The sequence below is a fragment of the Peromyscus californicus genome, unplaced genomic scaffold (assembly GCF_007827085.1).
Source record: "Peromyscus californicus insignis strain IS unplaced genomic scaffold, ASM782708v3 Scaffold_17__1_contigs__length_78620276, whole genome shotgun sequence".
Lineage (NCBI taxonomy): Eukaryota > Metazoa > Chordata > Mammalia > Rodentia > Cricetidae > Peromyscus > Peromyscus californicus.
In genome coordinates, this window is record NW_026294469.1 from 1,243,595 (window position 1) to 1,264,960 (window position 21,366).

The 21,366-nt window shown below is 38.5% G+C and overlaps 2 protein-coding genes across 9 annotated transcripts in view; one reads left to right on the forward strand and one right to left on the reverse strand.

The window, feature by feature from the left end:
* Positions 1-4,737, forward strand: part of Greb1l (GREB1 like retinoic acid receptor coactivator) — a 259,135-nt gene extending 254,398 nt beyond the window's left edge. For all 3 annotated transcript variants that reach the window (XM_052741511.1, XM_052741513.1, XM_052741512.1), the window contains 2 exons: positions 841-979; positions 2,115-4,737. In XM_052741511.1, coding sequence (XP_052597471.1) covers positions 841-979; positions 2,115-2,278 — 303 coding nt within the window. In that variant the 3' untranslated portion in view covers positions 2,279-4,737. The remainder of the gene's footprint in view (positions 1-840; positions 980-2,114) is intronic.
* A 3,017-nt stretch (positions 4,738-7,754) lies between these two features.
* The window catches only part of Esco1 (establishment of sister chromatid cohesion N-acetyltransferase 1), a 63,584-nt gene continuing 49,972 nt past the window's right edge, over positions 7,755-21,366 (reverse strand). For 5 of the 6 annotated variants that reach the window (XM_052741517.1, XM_052741514.1, XM_052741518.1 and 2 more), the window contains 4 exons: positions 17,996-18,085; positions 15,265-15,408; positions 12,535-12,722; positions 7,755-8,882 (listed from right to left, as the gene is read on the reverse strand). In XM_052741517.1, the coding sequence (XP_052597477.1) occupies positions 8,735-8,882; positions 12,535-12,722; positions 15,265-15,408; positions 17,996-18,085 (570 nt within the window). In that variant the 3' untranslated portion in view covers positions 7,755-8,734. Of the gene's footprint in view, positions 8,883-12,534; positions 12,723-15,264; positions 15,409-17,995; positions 18,086-18,621; positions 18,746-21,366 lie in introns of those variants that run through there. The other variant, XR_008219008.1, reaches the window with a different exon arrangement.

Here is a 21,366-nt window from a genome sequence, read left to right on the forward strand (position 1 = left end):
CCTGTAATGTTTGTGGTTATCGTCTAGACACAGAAGCCGTATGGACCTGAAAATTAACTCATGTTGGTTTGGTTTTTTTTTTAATGTGCATTGGTGTTTTGCCATGGGTGTCGGGTCCCCTGGAACTGGAGTTACAGACAGTTGTGAGCTGCCATGTGGGTGCTGGGAACTGAACCAGGTCCTCTGGAAGAGCAGTCAGGGCCCTTACCACTGAGCTATCTCTCCAGCCCCAACTCATGCTGTTTTAAGCTTCTTTGAAAGTGAAATATTTATTTTTTCCTATGTGTGCCTTTTTTATGGAATGTGGTGTTTTGTTTTACTATTTATGTGTATGGACACATGGGCATTTTATTTGCATGTGCATCATATACATGCCTGGTGCCCATGGAGACCAGAAGAGGATGTAGTCACAGATGACTGTGAGCTGCCATATTATGTTAGGGATCAAACCTGAAGTCACAGATGACTGTGAGCTGCCATATTATGTTAGGGATCAAACCCGGAGCCTCTGAAAGAGCAGCTAGTGCTCTGAGCTAATCTCTAGCCCCAGAATGTAGGGCTTTTAAAAAACTTACACACATTCATACGAGTTCCTTTTTTTTCTTAATATTTCTGTCAGAAAAATGGTTTACTACAATAAATTAATGAGAATTTAAAAATATTGAAACTTTACTACTAATTAAATACAAAGCTTGAATAACCAACCCGCTCTATTGAGAAAGCTTGGCTCTCACCTTGCACCCTGCACTGAAGAGGAAGGCCCTGGCTATAGCGCCCTTAGCAGAAGTACAGCCCTTTACCTGCTTTTGAAATGGCTTTTTTCCTGCTTTCTACTTCCAGGTTGCCGTATGCTATGTCAGCTCCAGACCCCACTCCAGCAACGTCAGTTGTGAAGGGGTGTTTTTCAGTGGACTTCTCTTGTACCTCTGTGACTCTTTTGTAGGTGCCGATCTTCTCAAGAAATTCAAGTTTCTAAAAGGTAAGTCAAATTTAGTGTCTGGAATGTGAGTGTCATTGTCACTAGAAAAAAAGAGTCAAGAGTTGAATGGCACACAAGCAAGCAAAGCTTCGGCCAGCAGTCTGAACACTGTGACTCTAAACCAGGGCTGCTGATATTATTGGGGAAGGAAGACCAGGCTGTCTTAAGACTAAGTTAAGTGCAGGTGAATAACAGATATGTAGCTCAAGACTTTTTATGTGTGTGTATGTGTGAAAGTGCCTGTAGAGGCCAGAAGGTAGATGATGCCCTGGAACTTAAGCTTGTGAGTCATCTGACATGGGTGCTGGGGATTGAACTCGGGTTTTCTGCAAGCAGAAGTGAGACTCTTAACCACTGAGCTCTGTCTCCAGCCCTTATCTGGTACTTCTTAAACAGGCTTTTGCCATTATTTATTTTAGAAATATATGCTTCTGATATCTAGTTTAGACAGAAGCTAGGTTGATTCTACTTATGCATGTTTGTAAGCAGTATATAAAGTAATTTGATTGGGTCAGAAATCAACTGCAGAGTAACTGTATAATTACACCCCCAGACATACTCTTAGTTATGAGTCTGCCACAGAAACTAAAGTTGTCTTAATAGATATGCATCATAAACAAAGTTCAACTTACCTAAGAATATCTGCAAAGCCAGATTCACAAATAATCCTGACAAGATGACCTGATCTCAGTAATAAAAGATGACACCCAGAACACTGTATGTACCATAAAAACAGAGAGCTAACTCTGTGTGTGAGTGTGAGTGTAGCGGTGGTTCTCAAGTAGGGGAAGGTATGTGCCCTACGAGATTTTTGGTTGTCACTGTGCGTGTATGGGGAGGAGGGTATCTTCAGTGAACAGTGAGCAGAAAGCTCAGCACTCTACAAGGCGCAGACTAGCACCCAGCGCACACAATGAAGTGCTGAGGTTGAGATGCCCTGTTCTACAGACACAAGCAAGCACTGCTTCCATCGGTCACACGAGAGAGGAGGCTGCAGCTGAAGGAAATCTCCCTCTATTAGCACTTTAAGCTCCTTGAAACTTTTGCAAAACTACTTGGACGAAAATATCTACCTGTATGTTGGTTTTCAAAGGTGGTAACATTCTTATCAATTTAATGTCTTCTTTTCCTGAAGGTGCTACCCTGTGCGTCATCTGCCAGGACAGAAGCTCCCTACGGCAAACGATTGTTCGCTTGGAGTTGGAGGATCAGTGGCAGTTCCGCCTCCGGGACGAGTTTCAAACTGCTAATAGCAGTGATGACAAGCCTCTCTACTTTCTTACTGGGCGCCATGTATGAGTTTTTGAAGAGACCAAAAACAACAAACAGATCCCTAGATGGAGTGGGACAATTATCGGGGATTTATTTTTCCTTTAAAGTACAATCACTGTGGAGCAAAGTGCAACGTATTTATCTCTTCTCCAAAGAGCTCCCCAAATGTGACCAAGGTCGTCTTTGGGGGCACTGTCCTTCTTCAGTTCCGCTGACAGGACCAGGTTCAGGCCAATGCCACAGTGGGCAGTTATGCAATGACATAGGATGTGCTCTACCTGTGGGAGCCTGAGGCTATGTTCTGGAGAACAAACATGGAGTTTGCATTGTTTTTTCTACTACACTATGTTGGGGGGCAGGGGACTGACTGTCAGCATTAGCCAGCTTGAATGTGTTACATGAAACTCACACCACTGGTGTGGAATTAATTGAAGATTAATACTTGAGGCCTGAACCCTCAGTTTCTCTTCAGATCTGTACTTTGGTACAGTATTACTCAGGGGTCTGAAATGATAGAATGTAGAAGATATTTGTATTTAAAAAGAAGAAGTAGCTTTGTCTTTCTCTGTGCAGTGTTAGTTTAAGATTTATAATCTTATATATATCGAAACCTTTGGCAAAATTTCCACAGGAGTTAAAAGTTTACTATTTAAACAGAACAAAAAAACCCAGTAAATGCAGAGCAGGCGCTGTGTGCTTTTATGAAGGTTCTCTGAGCTTAGTTCCTTTGCTTTCCCCATTTCCAGTCTTTAATAAGCACACCATGTCTATGAGAATGTAGAACAGCGATTTGTGAAAGAAGCTATGTGGACAAATGAACATTCTGCAGTTGTGCCATACCACTGTGTTTTAGTTGAAAGTAAGCAGTTGGCACCTGGAAACCCACACATCAGGCTGAGATTCTATTGTGAAGTCGAACTAGTTCATTTCTTTGGCTCAGGCTAAGTATCCTTTAAACGACTTAACCAGCAACAGCTGTCACACAGAAATGGGTGAAATGGGAAACAGAACCATAGACAAGTTTTCCTTAATTTTATCAGTGACATTTTTCCTGAGGAGTAAGGAAGACTCTTTCAGAGTCTTTTGGACTCATTAAAATTAGCAGGTAGTGTATGACTGATATCAGCATTAGGAGACATAAGTTTCTATGTAGCTCTCATCAACTACTTTAATCAGAAACATTTTGAGAAAATATACTACGGTAATCCATTGGAAGTTTACACTTAACTTGCTCTATTTCATGGTATCTCTTCAGGTTTTTCTCAGCCCATGTGTATGACTTTATCTCCAGTTAAAATGGTCACTTTTACTTGAATCTGTCTTAGGACCTGAGACTACTGAGAGCCCTACTGAGCCTGCGTTTACTGCAGACGTTAGCTGGTGGGCTTGGTTATCCAGGGAGAACAAGGAGTTTACAGCTGGGGAGAAGATGAAATATATTAGATGGGAACAGTCTGCAGATCCCTTGGCTTTAATGTAGCTACTTGGGATGTTTGAAATGTATTTTAAATGGAAAATTCCTTTTAACCCCATTTTTAATTGTCCAAGGAGGACCTGCCTTATATGCTTACTCCTTAATTTTAGTAGAGCAGAATTTTAGCAAAGAGGTACGTTCCAGGGCAGTCTGATTTAGATATGAATGTATCTGACTTGTTCCTGTTTTGCTGAAAGGGTCCAATGCAGGTAATATCAAGAAAGCCACTGTTTGTGCAATATTCCATTAACACTATGTAGGGTAAATAAGATACTTGAAATAATTCCACAACTATTGTACCAGGGGCAGAGGCCTCTTAGGAGTTCTTACTGGCTTTTTCTTTTTGAACTAAGTTACTTTAATGTAGGTACTCTGTGTTAGTTAGAGCTACACTCTAGAAATTCAAGTGATCATGAACTGTAAATACAATTCAGCTCTGTTCAGGAGAAATGCCAGAATAAAACCAAAAGACTGTCACTCCAATAATTAAGATTCAATTTACCTGCCTCTTTTTCTCCAAAGCCTAACTTAAGGTTTGGATATTTTTAAATGACCTTAATCAGTATAATCCTTTAGTGAATGCTAGGTCCTCTTTAAGGATGAAATTGCACAAGCCCAGGCCACCATGACTTGTTAATTCAAGTCTCGGTGTGTTTGATTTTACCCTCTTCCATCCCTGAGGACAGAGAGTTAGGGCAAATAGACTAAGTCACACGGTAACTTAGCTGCAGACCTGCTGAACTTTGACGTGCATGACAGTTCACACGGGTTAATGTTGAATGTAAACTAAAAATTAGAAAAGCTGTAGTCAAGTCTTGGCTGTAATTTATGCAGCTGCTTCTTGTGATTGTTAGAAAAGGGGGCACCGTGTTACTGTAAAATTCTCTTAACCAAAATGTGGTGACTTTTACTCACTAGTCAGTCTACCTCACATTTGTTTATGACGTGTGTCTACCAGTGTGTCATTGTCCTTTCATTTGGTGAATGTATTAAAATTCCCTCCCACTCCTCACCCACTAAAAAAGTTCGTTTTCTTTAAACCAATTTTCCATATGTTAAAAGGTGACATGAGCTGTGACTCTGGCAATGTCTGGTATCGTTCGTACCTTGGATGGCTCTGAGACTCTACTATCTTGGCACAATCCAAGAAAACACTAAGTAAATAGCTGAATGAAATCTATAGCTTACCTAAAGCAGCTACATACGCCAAAACCTCTCCTGGAAAAACTGCAGACTGCTACATAATTATAGATGACAGACCTATGTAGAAGACAACTATATTCACTTTTGTATGCTCAAACAGTTCTGGGTTACTAAAACTTTTATTATTAATTTTGAGTTTATTTCTAAATTCCACCTACTTTTACCAACTCTTAGGAGAAAAAAGGCCTTCCAGCTCTAATATATAAAGAACATTTATAATAACAGAATTTGAAACAAAAGCACTCATCTAGGCCAAAGGCCAACAGAGCAGCAATAACTATTTTCATGTCTGCTGACAGACAGAGGGAAGCAGGCTTCTACTACCTATTCCAAAATAACCAGCCTGGAAAGTCTACCACCACACCAACTGCTAAGCCTTGGAAGCCATAAGATTAAAGGATGTATGCGTGAATTACTACTATGGGAATCCACTCAGCAATCTTAACTCGGTAACCTGAAGCTGTGTTTCCACACAACTGGACAACCAGGCCAGGCAAACAAAAACCACTAAAATATCATAGCAGATCTGAGACTGTGTTCATGCTTTTGGTAAATGCAGAGTTCACACTCACATATTATCAAGTTGATTATCAACATTGCTTGCTCCAATCCTTGCTAAAGAAACCACACAAGTGTGGGCAAAGCCATCAAAACCCGTGGTTCCTACAACATGCTAGATATCTGCAAAAAGGACCAACAACTAACAAGCATTTCCATAATCAGCAATTCTGTAAACTTCTGAAGTCTATGACCGCTGGTACACACTGTGACTGCTGCTCCAACACCCCAGATGCTGCTGCTTTCTCTAGCACCATGGTGGTGACCCTTCTATGGCTTCTAGGGCTGTCTCCCTGGTTTCCATCACTCTCTTCTGGCTCTCTTCCCTCGCTTATGCCATTTCAGATCCTCTCAAATGATGGGTATTCCTTGCACATCTCTAGTTTTCCTTTTACTACCCCAGGATGATCTGATATAAACCTCCAAATAACAGCTTAAGTCCAAACCTCTCTCAAACTCTAGAGCCACATATACAACTAACTATAAGGGTGGTAATCCCACTTGCAAATTCTATAACCACCTTAAACCTTGACCAAAACTGAACCTGCCCTTCCTACCCCATCAAATCCTCCCAACCCATTTTCTCCACTTTTCCTTCTTAGCTTTCAACTGATCTACTGAAAGCTAGACCAAAATTCCTGCTTATCCCAGATTCTTTGCCACAGTTCACCTCTGGCCATTAGCAATGCCTAACAATGCTTTAATTCTCTCTTTAGTGCACACCCATCTCTTCACCTCCATTCCTATATTAGAGTTTAGTTCAGTATTTCAACATTGTGTATAAGCTGCTTGTGTGTAGTCCCTTTTCAACTCCAAAATCTTTTCTTATAAATCCTATTTTGGGCTAGAGAGATGGCTCAGCAGTTAAGAGCACTGGCTGCTCTTCCAGAAGACCAGGCAGATCACAACTGTCTGTAACTCCAATTCCAAAGGATCTGGCACCCTCATACAAAATGCCAATGCACATAAAAATAAATAAATCTTTAAAAACCATAAACCCTAATAAAACAATGAACACTAAATACAGAGTCTGATACACTCAAATGGTAGGTGCTATTTTTTTAGTCTACTATTCTTAGAGAAATACCTAGATTGTAAAACTTGAGGGGCTCGTTTTTTTTTAATTATTATTAACATGAAGATTATCTGTTCCTCCCAGTAATAACAATATTTAAAGCAAATCAATATGTACCCTGCTCTCCCTTTAGGTCTTCATCAGTCATGGCCTGCTAATCCAAGTAATGTGTTAAGGCTCACATGGAAATGGGACCTGTACTAACAAAGTTAACAGTACCAGAGACCTAACACTATTACAAAATTTCACTGTGCTTCCAAAAAGTCAAGCTACTTATCAGGCTAATAAAGAGAATAAAAATGACCAGAAAAGTCTCAACTGCAGGGAAAAATGATAATGTCAAAGTCAGATCAGGGGCTGGAGAGAAGGCTCAGCAGTCCAGAGCACTGGCCATCCTTGTAGCAAACCTGTGTTGAGTTCCTGGCATAAACATGGTGCATACACATAAACTCATGCAGGCATACATACACATAAATACAAGAAAGAAAAGAAATATTAGTGGCCCAGCATTCAGGAGGCTAAAGCGGGGAGATCTCTGAGTTCAGTTCAAGGCCAGACAGGGCTACATAGTGAGACCCTGTCTCCTCCTCATCATCATCGTAATAATGAAGAGGAGGAGGAAATTAAGATGATGATTGGGGCCGGGAGGAGGAAATTTGGGCTGAAGAGAGCTCAGTAGTTAAGAGTTGGCCTCGCAGAGGACCAGAGCTCAGTTTCCTGCACCTAGAGGCAGCTCACAACCATCTTGTGAATCTACTTTGAGAGAATCCAATGCAGGGACCAAGCATGCATATGGTACACAAACACACACACAGGCATTCACATGTTCACCTAAAATAAAATGTGAAACTCTTAGAAAAGAAAAAAAAAAAAAAAAACCACTGGATCACTGCTTTAGAATCTGGATGAATGGTTACACTCCCAATCACTGTGTCATGGAAAGAGTGTAGTCTTATATCAATAATAAAAGAAACTTTTGGGGATGAAATGTACACCTGACTGTTAATCACAATGCAAGCCCCTATATTTTCATAGGTTTTCAATAGAGATATGATCATTTCAGCTCAAAAAGATAACCTAACTGAAACCACAGTGGCACCTCATTCTTGGGCTGTGGTTCTTTATTTCTCTGAAAGTTAATTAAGTACCGTGTTACTAAAATATTCATGAAGGACTGACAAAATGGTAAAAACTGCCTTTAAGAAGCCCGTGTTTTAATCTTATTTCAGTCTCAAACGCAAGAAACTCCCTGAAAGGGTACAAACATTCAACACAACATTGTCTCGGTACATTTATCACTTAGAAAAAGCTATCAAGAATTTTATTATTTTATTCTACATTATATACAGGTCATAAAAGGCCACAGCAGTTTTTTAACATATAAACCCTTTAAAAGTAGAGGGCACTATGAAGGATAGACAAGTATCAAAATGAAGTCCAGTAATGAGGGCGTATACTCAGTGCAGTGTTTCTGAGGAATACCAACGCAGATACCAAGCCACCCACGTTTAGTTTACAACTATTCTGTAGTTCTTTGTGACTCTAGTCATTTATGGCGCCACATGAGAGAGCTTCCCACTGCCTCCATCAGTGACAGAAAAGTAAGCAACAGAGACTGCTGTAAGTTCTTTCACTTGGGGCTCTGTTCTGAGGGGTTTTCTTAGAGTCTGGTTTAGTAGCTTCAGATTCTTAAGCATGTAATACTGTACTGTCCTTGAATAATAACTCCAAAGACATTGGTTTCCACTCTGAAAATACAATCTTTAAACCTATAACTGGTATCAGCAGATCAATATAAAAAATACAGTACCAAGCTACACTGGTATATTTCCATATTAAGAACTTCAAAATATACTTATCACTGAGACCATAGTCCTTGCATTAATTTTCAGTCCACTATGAACAATTATCTGCTGCATGTAAACATGTCTAAATAACTATAGATAAAATACAATCATAAATTTCTGTAAAAGATAATAAAATATCTTCTTTAAAAAAACAAAACAATAATAGCTATTACTGCATTGTTTCCAATTTTATGAAAATGGAACAACCACACGGCTGTTGCCAGTCCTGAGTTCACTGTAATAAAATGGCCCTAGTTCCTGGTTCGAGTCAGCAGCCACTCTTTCTCTTCAGAAGATGTCTTCCGGTACAGCAGGCGAGATCTGGATTAGGTGGTATTCTGTCCATTGATAAAATTATAGACCAGAAACTGACCAGTGCCACAGTACTGTGTTGCAAACAACTTTCCATCAGGAGTGGGATCTGAGAAAGCAATTTCTTCTTTACTCAAATATGAGCCATAAATAAAGTTACTCCTAGTTAAAAGGGGGGAAAAAAGGAAAGGTGGGAGAAAGGGGGGAAGATTGAAAAATTAATCTTTCTGTTCACTGAAACTGAACAACCTATCAAATCCATTTAGACAAGAAAGACTTAAGCAATGCTATGTTATTCTAAAAAACAACATACCTGTTCAACTTAAACATTATAATTTAAAGTACAAAGTATTTTTAGAAAAGCAATAATTATAAAAAAACATTTGCCCAACATCATGTCATAAAGTACTCAACTACTAAGAGTTGAAGAACTTCTCACTCAATCAAGGTATCAAGAAACATGAACTCACAGTGAAAGAATGAACTATTTCTCAGATCAAGAAAATAACATCACTGACAGCTCTAACTAGCATAAACTGGAGAAGAAATAAGCATCCTGATTAGAACAAGAGAAAACTCTTTCTTTGGCAGATGATGTGATCTTGCAAGTAGGAAATTCTGAGGGATTTACCAAAAGATCACTTAAGATTTAGTAAATGATCTCAAAGATTATGACCCAGATTGATATTCAACAAGTATGAACTTTAGCTATATACCTGAAATGGGTAATCCAAATATGAACCTAGAAAACAACCAACCTATAACATCAAGATGAGCACAATGCTTAGGAAAATAATTACCAAAAAACCTGTGAGCTCAAAATATAAAATATTCCTTAAATAAAAATCTAATAAAAAAAGACACCCCATGTTTAAAAATCAGAAAACTTAATATTGGTAAAATGCTATTACTGGGGCGGTGGTGGCACACACCTTTAATCCCAGCACTCTGGAGGCAGAGCCAGGTGGATCTCTACGAGTTCGAGGCCAGCCTGGTCTACAGAGTGAGATCCAGGACAGGCACCAAAACTACACGGAGAGACCCTGTCTTGAAAAAAAAAAAAAAGGGAATTTAAAAGGGTTGGGGATTTAGCTCAGTGGTAGAGTGCTTGCCTAGCAAGCGCAAGGCCCTGGGTTCGGTCCTCAGCTCTGGGGGAGGGGGAGAGGCTGGGGGGGCTATTACTGCACAAATCGACCCACAGCTGGTTTCCTTGGAGGAAATGGTAAGCTGATCTTAAAATTCTCAAGGAAATAAAAAGGATACTAAAGAGTCAAAACATTAAAAGAAGAAGAGGAGGAGGAGAAGGAGGAAGAGGAAGAGGAAAAAAGTTGGAAGGACTCATACATCCTCATTTCCAAATAGACCACACAAAGCTCTAGCATTCCAGATGTGTAATACTGAGATAAGCATAGACACACAGAACATGGAACAACACACAAATCCAGAGAGAAACCTTTACCAGTATGCTGTGATAGGGTCTCACACTGTATAGTTGTGGCTGGCCTGGAGCTCACAGGAGATTCACCTTCCTCTGCCTCCCAAATGCTGGGAACAAAGGCATGTGCCACCATGCCCAGCTTCCCATCTTATTTTTGAGAGATTTTATCTTTCACTGAACCTGGAGCCTAGTCTGGCTAGTCAAGAGCTCCTGGCTCTCTGTGTTTCCAGTGAAGGACTTGGAACCCTCGTATATTGGTTGTTGAGTGGTAAAATGGTGCAGGCATTATAGAAGAGAGTTCAGTAGTTCTTCAAAATATTAAATTCATCAGTACTACAAGATCCCCAATTACACACCTAAGTATACATTCTCAAAATTCTACACATTCACACAAGCACTGGTGTATAGCTGGTCATAGCAATATTATCCACGATGACCACTGAAACACACCAAGAAAGGTGTGAAGAAAGGACAAGTAGTTGTATTCTACTATTTAGCAATCATAAAAAAAGCGATTTATTTTTAATGTTTTAAAAAGTAGGACTGGGAAGAGAGCTCAGTTGGTAATGGACAAGCACAAGGACCTGAGTTCAATGATCAGAACCACACTTTAAAAAGCCTGATGGCACGTTTGCTTGTGATCCTCGCACTACATGGTGGAGACTGGCAGATCCCTGAAGCTCACTGGTTATCCAGTCTCACCTTCTTGGTGAATTCCAGGCCAGTGAGAAATCCTGTCTCAAAAACCAAGATGGACAACAGCAGAGGAATGACACCTTAGATTGTCCTCTGGTCTCCACAAACAGAGAGACATATACATGCACACACACACACACACACACACACACACACACACACACACACACACGCAAAAGCAGCAGTGATACATGCCACCACACTGATGATACTTAGAATTCTATTTACATGAATTGTTCAGTATAGAAAAGTACATTGATACAGAAAGTAGGTTGGTGGCTGCCAGTAGCTAGAGATGTGAGAAAATGAATCACTGCATGAGCTGGGTTTTGGGGTGGGGAGGATAGGGAGTAGAAATGCTTTAAAATTAAATGGGGTGACAGTTATATATGTTTTGAGTATATTAAAACCCACTGAATGGCAAATAGAAAGATTTAGGAACTAATTCTCCAGCCTGCTGGCAGCATTTTCATACTGTGATTTCATACTAAATGAGAAGATCTGTGTCAGGAGGATAGTAAGTGAAGAAGCAGAGGCTTTGCACATTTTAACAAGGAGCTTATTCACTATCACATGACTAACTACAATACTGCTCTTTCAGTTTTTTTGAACAAGAGACACCTATATGGTTTGCTGTAAGACTTAAAGGATGGGAAATAAATCCTCTCACTCCTTTCGGATTATTTGTACTTAATCAGCTTGTTTCCCAAGCTAAGCACTAAAAGAAGTGGAAACAGTTCTCTTGCCATGAGGAGCAGGTGTGAGCTATTGTCCATTAACCACACACAGAGCAAGGAGCTAAGACCCTGAGAGCCTCGAGCTTTCACCTGTAACGGTTATATTTCAAAATCTATTCCCATAGGAAATAGTTGGTAGTCTATAAATTAACAAACAATAAACTGACCTAAAAATAATTTTTTAAAGCACTATGGATTGACCCTGGGACCTGATACTGCTCTACCATCTAGCTATCCACTCTGTCCTCCAAACCTCTTATGGATGGTTAATTTTAAGCTTCATTTTATCCTTTATCTAAGGGACTTTATTGGAAGAAAAAAGTCTGATTCTTTTCTCTGTATTTTTGATAAACAACCACATGATAATAGAAAAACAAATGACACTGAAGAGAATAGAAAAGTAATACATAAAAACTTTTAAACATTTATTATTAGTGTATGCATGTGTGTGTGAATGTTCATGGTATAGCCTGTATGGAGGTCAGACAACTCAGAGGAATTGGTTCTCTCCTTCAGCCTTTCTGTGGTCTGGGGGATTGAACTCAGGTCCTCAGGCATTTTCAGTCAGCACCTTTATCTGTAGAGCCATTATGTTGGCCCAAAAATAATATTCTTAATACAATTTTCTCTAAAAGCTGATTTCCCAAAACACTGTCCACATTTCTCTGGTTTTGTTTAAAAATCTCTAATAGTGAACATAGGTTAAACTATGTCTGTTATATTGGCCTAATGTCACAGTTTTAAATAACTAAAACCAAAGAGGTTTAATAATGTTTTGTCTATTACCAAACATTTTTCCTCTTTAGATTAAACAAAAGACTTACAGACCTAGTATATTTATACAAAATTTATAATACAAATAAAAGTTATACAGTATTATTAAGTACCAATCTTTATACTAAAATTCAAAACTACTGCAAATGACTTGAATTACATCCATTACCTTAGGCATTCAATCATTCGAGAAGCTATTTTCTTCCGCCTCATCATGCTGAACACCCATATTCGACTGATCCCACATATTGCAGGCTCTGGCAACGTTGAGCAGCACCAGGCTTTTTGCCTTTCAAATCGGACTTTTTCTTCTTCTGACCTGATAACTGGAAGTTTCTCTTCTATAACTCGATAGCCCTAGAAATGTCAATAACGGGAAAGGAGATAAAGGTGGCGGTTGGCTAGTGTAAAGCTTGTTTAGGTGTTGACTGCATTTGTCTGGCTGCTTAACAAACTAGCAGACCACTTACGAATCTGGTCTACTGCCATTTGGACTCAACTCGTTATAAGATCATATAATTAAGCATATCTATCATTAATCATTTTAAGAGATTAAACAAGGAAAACAAAACATTTTGCCATCAAAAGTGAACACAACAGGTACGGAAGGTGTTTTTCTCTACTATCCGCATTCTAAGCAGCAAAAGTATATGTTCAACCAAAGCAGTGGTGGCACACGCCTTTAATCCCAGCACTAGGGAGGCAGAGGCAGGCGGATCTCTGTGAGTTCCAGGCCAGCCAGAGTTGTCACATGGTGAGACTTTGTCTCCAAACAAAACAAAAGAACAACAACCAAAAAAATAATCTTTAAAAAGATTTTTTGTGAAAAAAAAAAGTGAGTGTTACATAGCTATCTTATGAACTACGTCTCTAGTCATTTCTGGAATTAGGCAGAATAATAATTTTAAAATGCATGGCTTGCAAAATTGACTCCATATCACTATAGCAAACTTCTATGAACTACTCTCTATATTAAATTTATGATTCAAAACCATCAGCTATTTAAAATCAATTTTGTTACCACAACAAGATTCTAAGAAGTATAATTTCAAATTGAATTTGTAAGACATCTAGCTTAACATATTAAACCCAAACACAGCCTTGTTTTGATACTTTACTAAAAATGACTACAACGGGGGCTGGAGAGATGGCTCAGTGGTTAAGAACATTGGTTGCTCTTCCACATGACAGTTTGCATCTGTCTGTAACATCAGTTTCAGGGGATTTATGCCCTCTTCTGGCCTACATGGACACCAGGCACATACATGATACACAGACACACAGGAAGGAAAACACTCATACACATAATTTTTTAAAATTGTTATGATAAAGTATACATTTATTTGGATGTTATTATGTGGTGAAGACATCAACAGAACAGTACTTAGACACAATGTACAACTAGATTCATGAGCAAGAACTTGGCTGAAATAGACAAGATTCCAGGTCGGGCTCAAATGAAATGGGCTGGTCCAGAAGATTCTGCTCTCTTAGGCTGGTCTTCAGGGACATGTAAAACTCTCTAGTGACATCACTGACTCCTAAACACAAACCCAGTGCTCACTTAGAGCTTAACTAAAAAGAAGGGACCTATTCAGGGGAGACAAACTTTCTGCACAAAGGCACAGACAGTAAGTATTTCAGGCACCTCAGTAACTGCTTTCTCTGCCTTTGAGTTCCAGGCCAGCCTGGTCTACAAAGTGAGTTCCAAGAGCTGTTACACAAAGAAACCCTGTCTTGAAAAACCAAAAGAGAAAGAGAAGGAAAAGGAGAGAGAGAAAGAGAGGGGAGAGAGAGAGAGAACTAAGGAGTGTGGCAGGATTACAATAAAATTGTATTTACAAAAACAGCCAAACATGGTAGCACATGCTACCAATCTCAGCACCAAGGAAGCTCTCACCGAGTCTGAGGCCAGTCTGGTCTACACAGTGAGTTCTAGGCTAGCCAAGACTACATAGTGAGCCCATCTCAAAAGTTTTTTTATAAAAGCAGGCCATGAGCTGGACATACCGGCATACAACTGTCATCCCAGCGCTTATGGGTGGCAGAGAATAACCTCAGCTACTGAGCAACTTCAAGGTAGGACTATGTGAGACCCTACTTTTTTTTTTTTTTTTGGTTTTTCGAGACAGGGTTTCTCTGTGTAGCTTTGCGCCTTTCCTGGATCTTGCTCTGTAGACCAGGCTGGCCTCGAACTCACAAAGATCCGCCTGGCTCTGCCTCCCTAGTGCTGGGATTAAAGGCGTGCGCCACCACCGCCCGGCGAGACCCTACCTTTGTAAGAAAACAACAACAAAGCCAGTCTTTGCCCACTATACCTTGCCTAGCTTCCTTTAACTCAAGTGCTAGGAGGATCAATGAGAGAAAGATTAGTACATAGTACAAAACCTCCAAAACATGCTCTTAATTCTATACCTTTGTCTTACTGAGTTGAAAAACTAATTCCTGCCAAGTATGGTAGTGCACACCTTTAATTCCAGCACTCAGGAGATGGAGAGCAGGTGGATCTCTGGATTCAGGCCAACTAGGGCTACATACTGAGACCCTGGGAGGAAGGGAGGAAGACAGGGAGGAAAGGAAAGAACAAAGGAAGGAAGGACAGATTAATTCCCACCTGAGGATGGTGGTGTACAACTATAATCGAAGCATTCAGGAGGATTCCAAGTTTGAGGACAGCCTGAGCTAAACAATGAATTCCAGGCCAAGCTGTATTACATAGAGAGACTATGTTTCTCAAAAGAAGAAAAGTTACTACTTTATTATAGTGCAGAATTACATATAATTCTTGAATTTATACCCTTACCTAAATTGTAGATAGATTTATTAGGGTATTATTTAAGATCACATAGTAATAAGCTAATTTAGATATCAAACTATAAGTAATTTAGAAGTCACTTACCCACTGGATATGTTCTGCAATTAGGCAGCCAACTACTTTCTTGTCATTAGAAATAAAGAGAAGTGTTTTAGTTCTGGAATAGCACATTAATGGAGCCTGTTGGAAACCCAAATCATTGTCAACCATCTCTCTAATTTCATCAACCTGCCAAGTAAAGAACAATACCATCTTTTAAACAAAGAAAACACTGTATATAGGTAAAATATTCAATAAGCTGAATATATTATTCCTAACATGTACTCTCTAAGGAGTTTTTGGGTTTTGAGACAGTCTTGCTATTTTGCTATGTACCTCTGGCTGGCCTGGTGTTCAATATGTAGCCCAGGCTGGCCTTGAACTAGTAGCCATTCTTCTCCCTCAGCTTCCTGAATACTGAAATCACAGGTGTGTACCACCATGGCTGGCCTGAATTCTTTTAGATGTCTGTACTGATGGTTAACTCTTTTTTAAGCACTAGAAGCAAATTGGCAAGAAAGGGGAAGAAATAGAGGGTGTTGCCAAACCCAGGAGTCTAGGAAACAAGAAGGGTGAGTGAGTGCCAGCAATTATCTAAAAAATTATCTAAATCTAGCAATTATCTAAAAAGTGAGACAAACCAAGAACTGTACTCATTTCAATCCAATATCTCTTGGAGTATTATATTTCTTCATTTTGTATGTAGAAAAAAAACAAACTCAAGTGACGCTATTTTCTTATGTCAAACATTAAACATCTAGAAAATCACAGAGCAGAGGTCTGACCCCTCAACATTAACATGGCATCAAAACACTTCTTCCAAGCTCAAGCTCTTGTTAGACATTGAAAAATCACAACTCTACAGAGACCTGCACACTAATTCTCTCTCCAGTTAAAAGACTATAAATTGCCAGGGTAGTGGCATATCCCTTTAATCCTAGTACTTGCAAGGCAGAGGCAGGCAAATTTCTGCTAGTCTGAGGCCAGTCTGATCTAATTTAAATAGAAGTTCCAGGCCAGCCAGGCTGCACAGTGAGGCCCTGCCTTGGGGACGAGGGACAGGGGAATACACACACAAGTTGCAAATGTCCCATCTAATGATCATTCAGGTAACTAAACCTAAAATGCAAATGACCTCTTGAGTGGTTCCATACTCTTGCTTCTCTTGTACACACCATGTAGTGCCTCCCTTAATCAATGATGAAAACTCACCCCCTCAGCCAGGCGGCAGTGGCACACACCTTTAATCCCAGCACCCAGGAGGCAGAGCCAGGCAGATCTCTGTGAGTTCGAGGCCAGCCTGGTCTACAGAGTGAGATCCAGGACAGGCACCAAAACTACACAGAGAAACTATGTCTCGAAAAAACAAAAAAAAAAAAAAATGAAAAGAAAGAAGAAAACTCACCCCCTCATAATTTCTGATTTTTGTTTGGTTGGTTGGTTGGTTTTTTCTTTGAGACAGGGTTTCTCTGTGTAGCTTTGCGCCTTTCCTGGAACTCACTCTGTAGCCCAGGCTGGCCTCAAACTCAGAGAGATCCACCTGCCTCTGCCTCCCTAGTGCTGGGATTAAAGGTGTGCGCCATCACCGCCCGGCTAATTTCTGGTATTTTATAAGAACATCCATAATCAGTTCCTAGAGGTAGGTTGTTCACAATTCCTTCTATTTTAATTTTAAGGCTATTATGGGTTACTAACTAGTAATATAATTGATTGTAGGCTTTCCCTGAAAAGCTAAACTGAAGAAACTAGCAGTCATTAAGACAATTCTTAGTAAGCAGTCTGGCTGTCATATAAGCAAAATTCCTACTATATATTTCTGAATGACAGTTGGAAATGTTCCACATTTGAACAATGTTTTAAATACAAGACAAACTGAGTACCATTAAGGGTTAATCTGGTGTCTGCAGCTGTCTTACTGGATAAGTGATCTAAAGACATAAAGAGCAACAGAATAAACTTCTTATATCAAGTAAGACATTAGCTACATTTTCAAATAATAGGTGTTTTCTTAGCCTCCTTATCAGGTGATATAGTCCTAAATTTAAAAATGTCCAATTGTAAACCTAAGGAAAATACAGCAAGTAAATTAATTCCCTTATAGCTCTAGTTATTTTAGACACACACTAGAGTGTAACCATTTTTTAGATAAATAACTAAACTCATACCCACATGAAGTACTTTTTGTGAAAAAAAAAGTAATCTAGAAGACAAGAAACACATACTAAGTCTATTATTTATAAATGTAATTAATTTTTTTCTTTTTTAATTAAAGGTGACTGAAATCAGAGATTCACACATAAATTTATGCCATGGTCCCTTTCAAAATACTCTGTATGACAAAACAGTGCCATGCTTAATTATTTAACTCATTTCTCATTAAAGTAAACTCAAGGATTACTTAAGGCACAATTATGCCTTTCACGTAATCACTCACTGGAGTGGTATTCAATCTACTTCACGTATTTTTATGTAATAAGATTTAGAATAATTTCTCAAATGAGCTATGTTTATTTTTCAAGACAGGGTTTCTCTGTGTAGCTTTGGAGCCTATCCTGGAACTCACTCTGTAGACCAGGCTATCCTTGAACTCACAAAATCTGCCTGTCTCTGCCTCCCAAGTGCTGGGATTAAAGGCGTGCGCCACCACCACCCAGCTGGGTTATGTTCTTTAAATTCATATTTCTTGTTTTCAGAATTGGTGTTTAATGTGCAAAGCCTGCACTGTATTCTCCTCTTAACCTTAAGTTTTCTGTATGAAATGTCACTGAAAATTTACCTTTTTCAGGGCGTACTTTGGGTCTTCGGGAAGGACCATTATTATCTTACCATCAGGATATTCAGCCAGAATTCTTTCTTTTTTCCAGCCCTAGATATAAAAGAATGGATTTTATGTATCATACTTTATTTGTTCATGTACAAGACAAAAAGTACATCCACTTGTCTAAAAGTTGCAAACATAAAAAAATACAGGTTCATTAATGCTTGACTAATAAGATGTGATCAATCATCTGCTGTTAAATTTACAAGATTGAATGCAAGCAAATTTCTAGGGCTTGTTCAGAGAGAAGTCATACCACAAAGTTCTAATTTATCATTTCCCATCTTAACAAATTTTGAAAATCACACACCAAAAACAATCAAGCCCCTTAAAGTCAGTGGGTCCCAGAAGAGAAAGGGTAACTCTCCCAGACTCTGGACAAAAGAACTCAACTCTTAGATTTCTCTGGAACATGGTTACCTCCACAATAAACACTCATATTTATGTCTAGCATGCCAAAGACCTCCAGGAGGTTCCAGATGAACTGATTTGCATGCAGTATCCCAGAAGGAAAGAACAGCTTTTACTCTTATTGTTCACAACTATCAAAGCCACAAGAAGGAGACTATAAAAAATATAACTACCTTCTAAGAATCTAATAGGGAAGGAGAGGCTACGTTGTGTGTATCTGAAGTTAGACATACTCAAAAAAAGAGAGGAAATAAACTCTTCTTCAGATCCACACTCGTGGTGGTTAATGAGCAGAACCTGCATGAAAAAAAACAAAACAAAACAAAAGCCACTTAAATCTATAAGATGGGACTGAACCAGGTTAAAACTAGGAACTCTGAAGTTCAAAATTACAGAAGGAATGAGCTTTAACTAGTTGTTCCATTTGTCTTACCCAACCAATTTTATGTAAAAAGGTCTTTTTAAAAGCAATTTGTCATTATACTTAGGGAAAATTTCTTTTCTAGGATCGCTTCTAAAAATATAAAAGCTCAATAAAGAAAAAAAACAGCTAATTTTTTGATATACTATGGTAAGTCTGACAGGATGGAAACTGGCTTTCTAAGTCATCTTTTTGTTTTGTTTTTGTTTTTTTAATGAAATGGGAGCAGGATCTTAGTTGGAGACAAAACTTTCTAGTAATAAAGACCAACATACATAAGATCATAGAACAAAAATATTTAAAATTCAAAATCTGCTTAAAAAATAAGTATTCAAGGACAAGTAAAATTCAAGTGACTGAAATGAACTAGGGATGGGAAAATCATCTCAAAATTAAGAAATCGGGCTAGAGAAATGGCTCCGCAGTTAGAAGCACTTGTTGTTCTTGCAGAGGACACAGACTTGATTCCCAGCACCTATAATGGCTCACAACCATCTGTAACCAGTTCAAGGAGAGCTAACAGGCAGGTACATGGTACACATCCATCCATCATCCATCCATCCATCATCCATCCATCATCCATCCATCCATCCATCCATCCATCCATCCATCACCCATCCATCTTCCATCCATCCAGGCAAAACATTCATACATATAAAGTAAAATGAATAAATTTGATTTTTTAAAGATTAAGAAATCAGAATAAAAAGCCCAATCAGAATCACATACATATTTGAATATAAGGTGAACAATTTTTAAAGACATAAAATATTGAACACCTCTTTTAAAAAAAAGAAATTTACATTAACATTACTTTTTAGAAAACCTTTGAAACCAATCCATTTCTACAAAGTGAAAAGGGAAGTTACTGGGTTTTTTTTCTGTTTTGTTTTTTCTGTCTGTTTTTTTTGTTTCTGTTTTTGTTTTTGTTTTTAAATCAAACCACAGAGTGTGAGAAGAGGAAATAAAACTATAAATAAAGAACTACAGATTTAAATAATTTCAAACTATACAAAGTTATAACTGACCGGGCTGTGGTGGTGCACATGCCTTTAATCCCAGCATTCGGGAGGCAGAGGCAGGTGAATCTCTTGAGTTCAAGGCCAGCCTGGTCTACAGAGCAAGATCCAGGACAGGCACAAAAACTACATGGAGAAACCCTGTCTCAAAAAAAATAAATAAATAAAAATAAAAATAAAAAAATAAAAAATCTTGTACAATTATATCTCACACCACACATTATTTCATTTTAATAACATTTCAGTATAAAATTTTCTCATGAAATAACTTGAAATGTACATGTTTGTATGAAAACCATTACAATTAGGTAATTTTTATTTTAAATATTATTGTTTTGTCATGTACCACAATAAGCTTTTACATACAAGAAGGCACTGTGAAAGACAAAATTACTGCTCTTTAGATTTCACTGATCTCCATGAGGGCATAACTCAGTAGAAACTTTCTAAAAGTTCTGTAGTGAAACCTGTAGGTTCTTTTTTTAAAAAGATTTGTTTTTATTTTATGTGTGTAAGTGTATTGCTCATACTTGGTGAGTCTGGTACCCTCAGAGGTCAGAAGAGGGTGTTACATTCTCTGAACTGTAATTATAGATGGCTGTGAGCCGCCATGTGAATTGTGACTAGTGCTCTTAACCATTAAGCGATATGTCCAGTCTAAGTTTGGGTTCTTGAGAACTAACAGATATAGTAATTTGTTAGCTTTGAGCAAAGCACTACAAAACTCTGGAACTGTCTCCTAATCTAAACAATCTAGAAAATGGCTGTCACCAAGACTATATTAAAGATAAATGATAACACACAGCAGCCACTCAGTAACTCAGGAACTTCCATTCTCTCTTCATACTGATGTCCAAATAAAACCAATGTCAATGAAATGTCCCCAAAGTACAACAATAAATACAATCATGGACAAAGATAAAATAACCACGTTAACTAAAGTACTCAAAACATTTATGTGACTCAATTACAGTTAATACTTCGCCAGTATCATTGACAATTTGTAAGAGTTGAATTTTGTCTATGGTTGAAAAGAAAACAGGCGAACAATGCGCAATTTAGAGAAGTCTACCCAACAGCCACAACAGTTTGAAGATGTATCAATTCTAGCGTAGTGTATTTACACTTCTTACTTTTAGCCTAAGCATATTACATATATACATATATACCTTCTGCTACCAAGAAGTATTTTGCAAAACCTAAATTTTCTTAATCTAGCCATATAGATGATATAAAACATTTTATATTTCCTTTTCTTTATGTTTTGAGACAGTGTTTTGATATGTAGAGCACACTGGTCTCAAACTCAGAGATCTGTCTGTCTCTCGCTCCCAACCTAGCATCAAAGGCACACACTAACACACACCAGTCACATTTCATATTTTTCTTTTTTTCTGTCTTTTTTTTTTTTTTGGAGACAAGGTTTCTCTGTGTAGCCCTTGCTGTCCTGGAACTTACTCTGCAGACCAGGCTGGCCT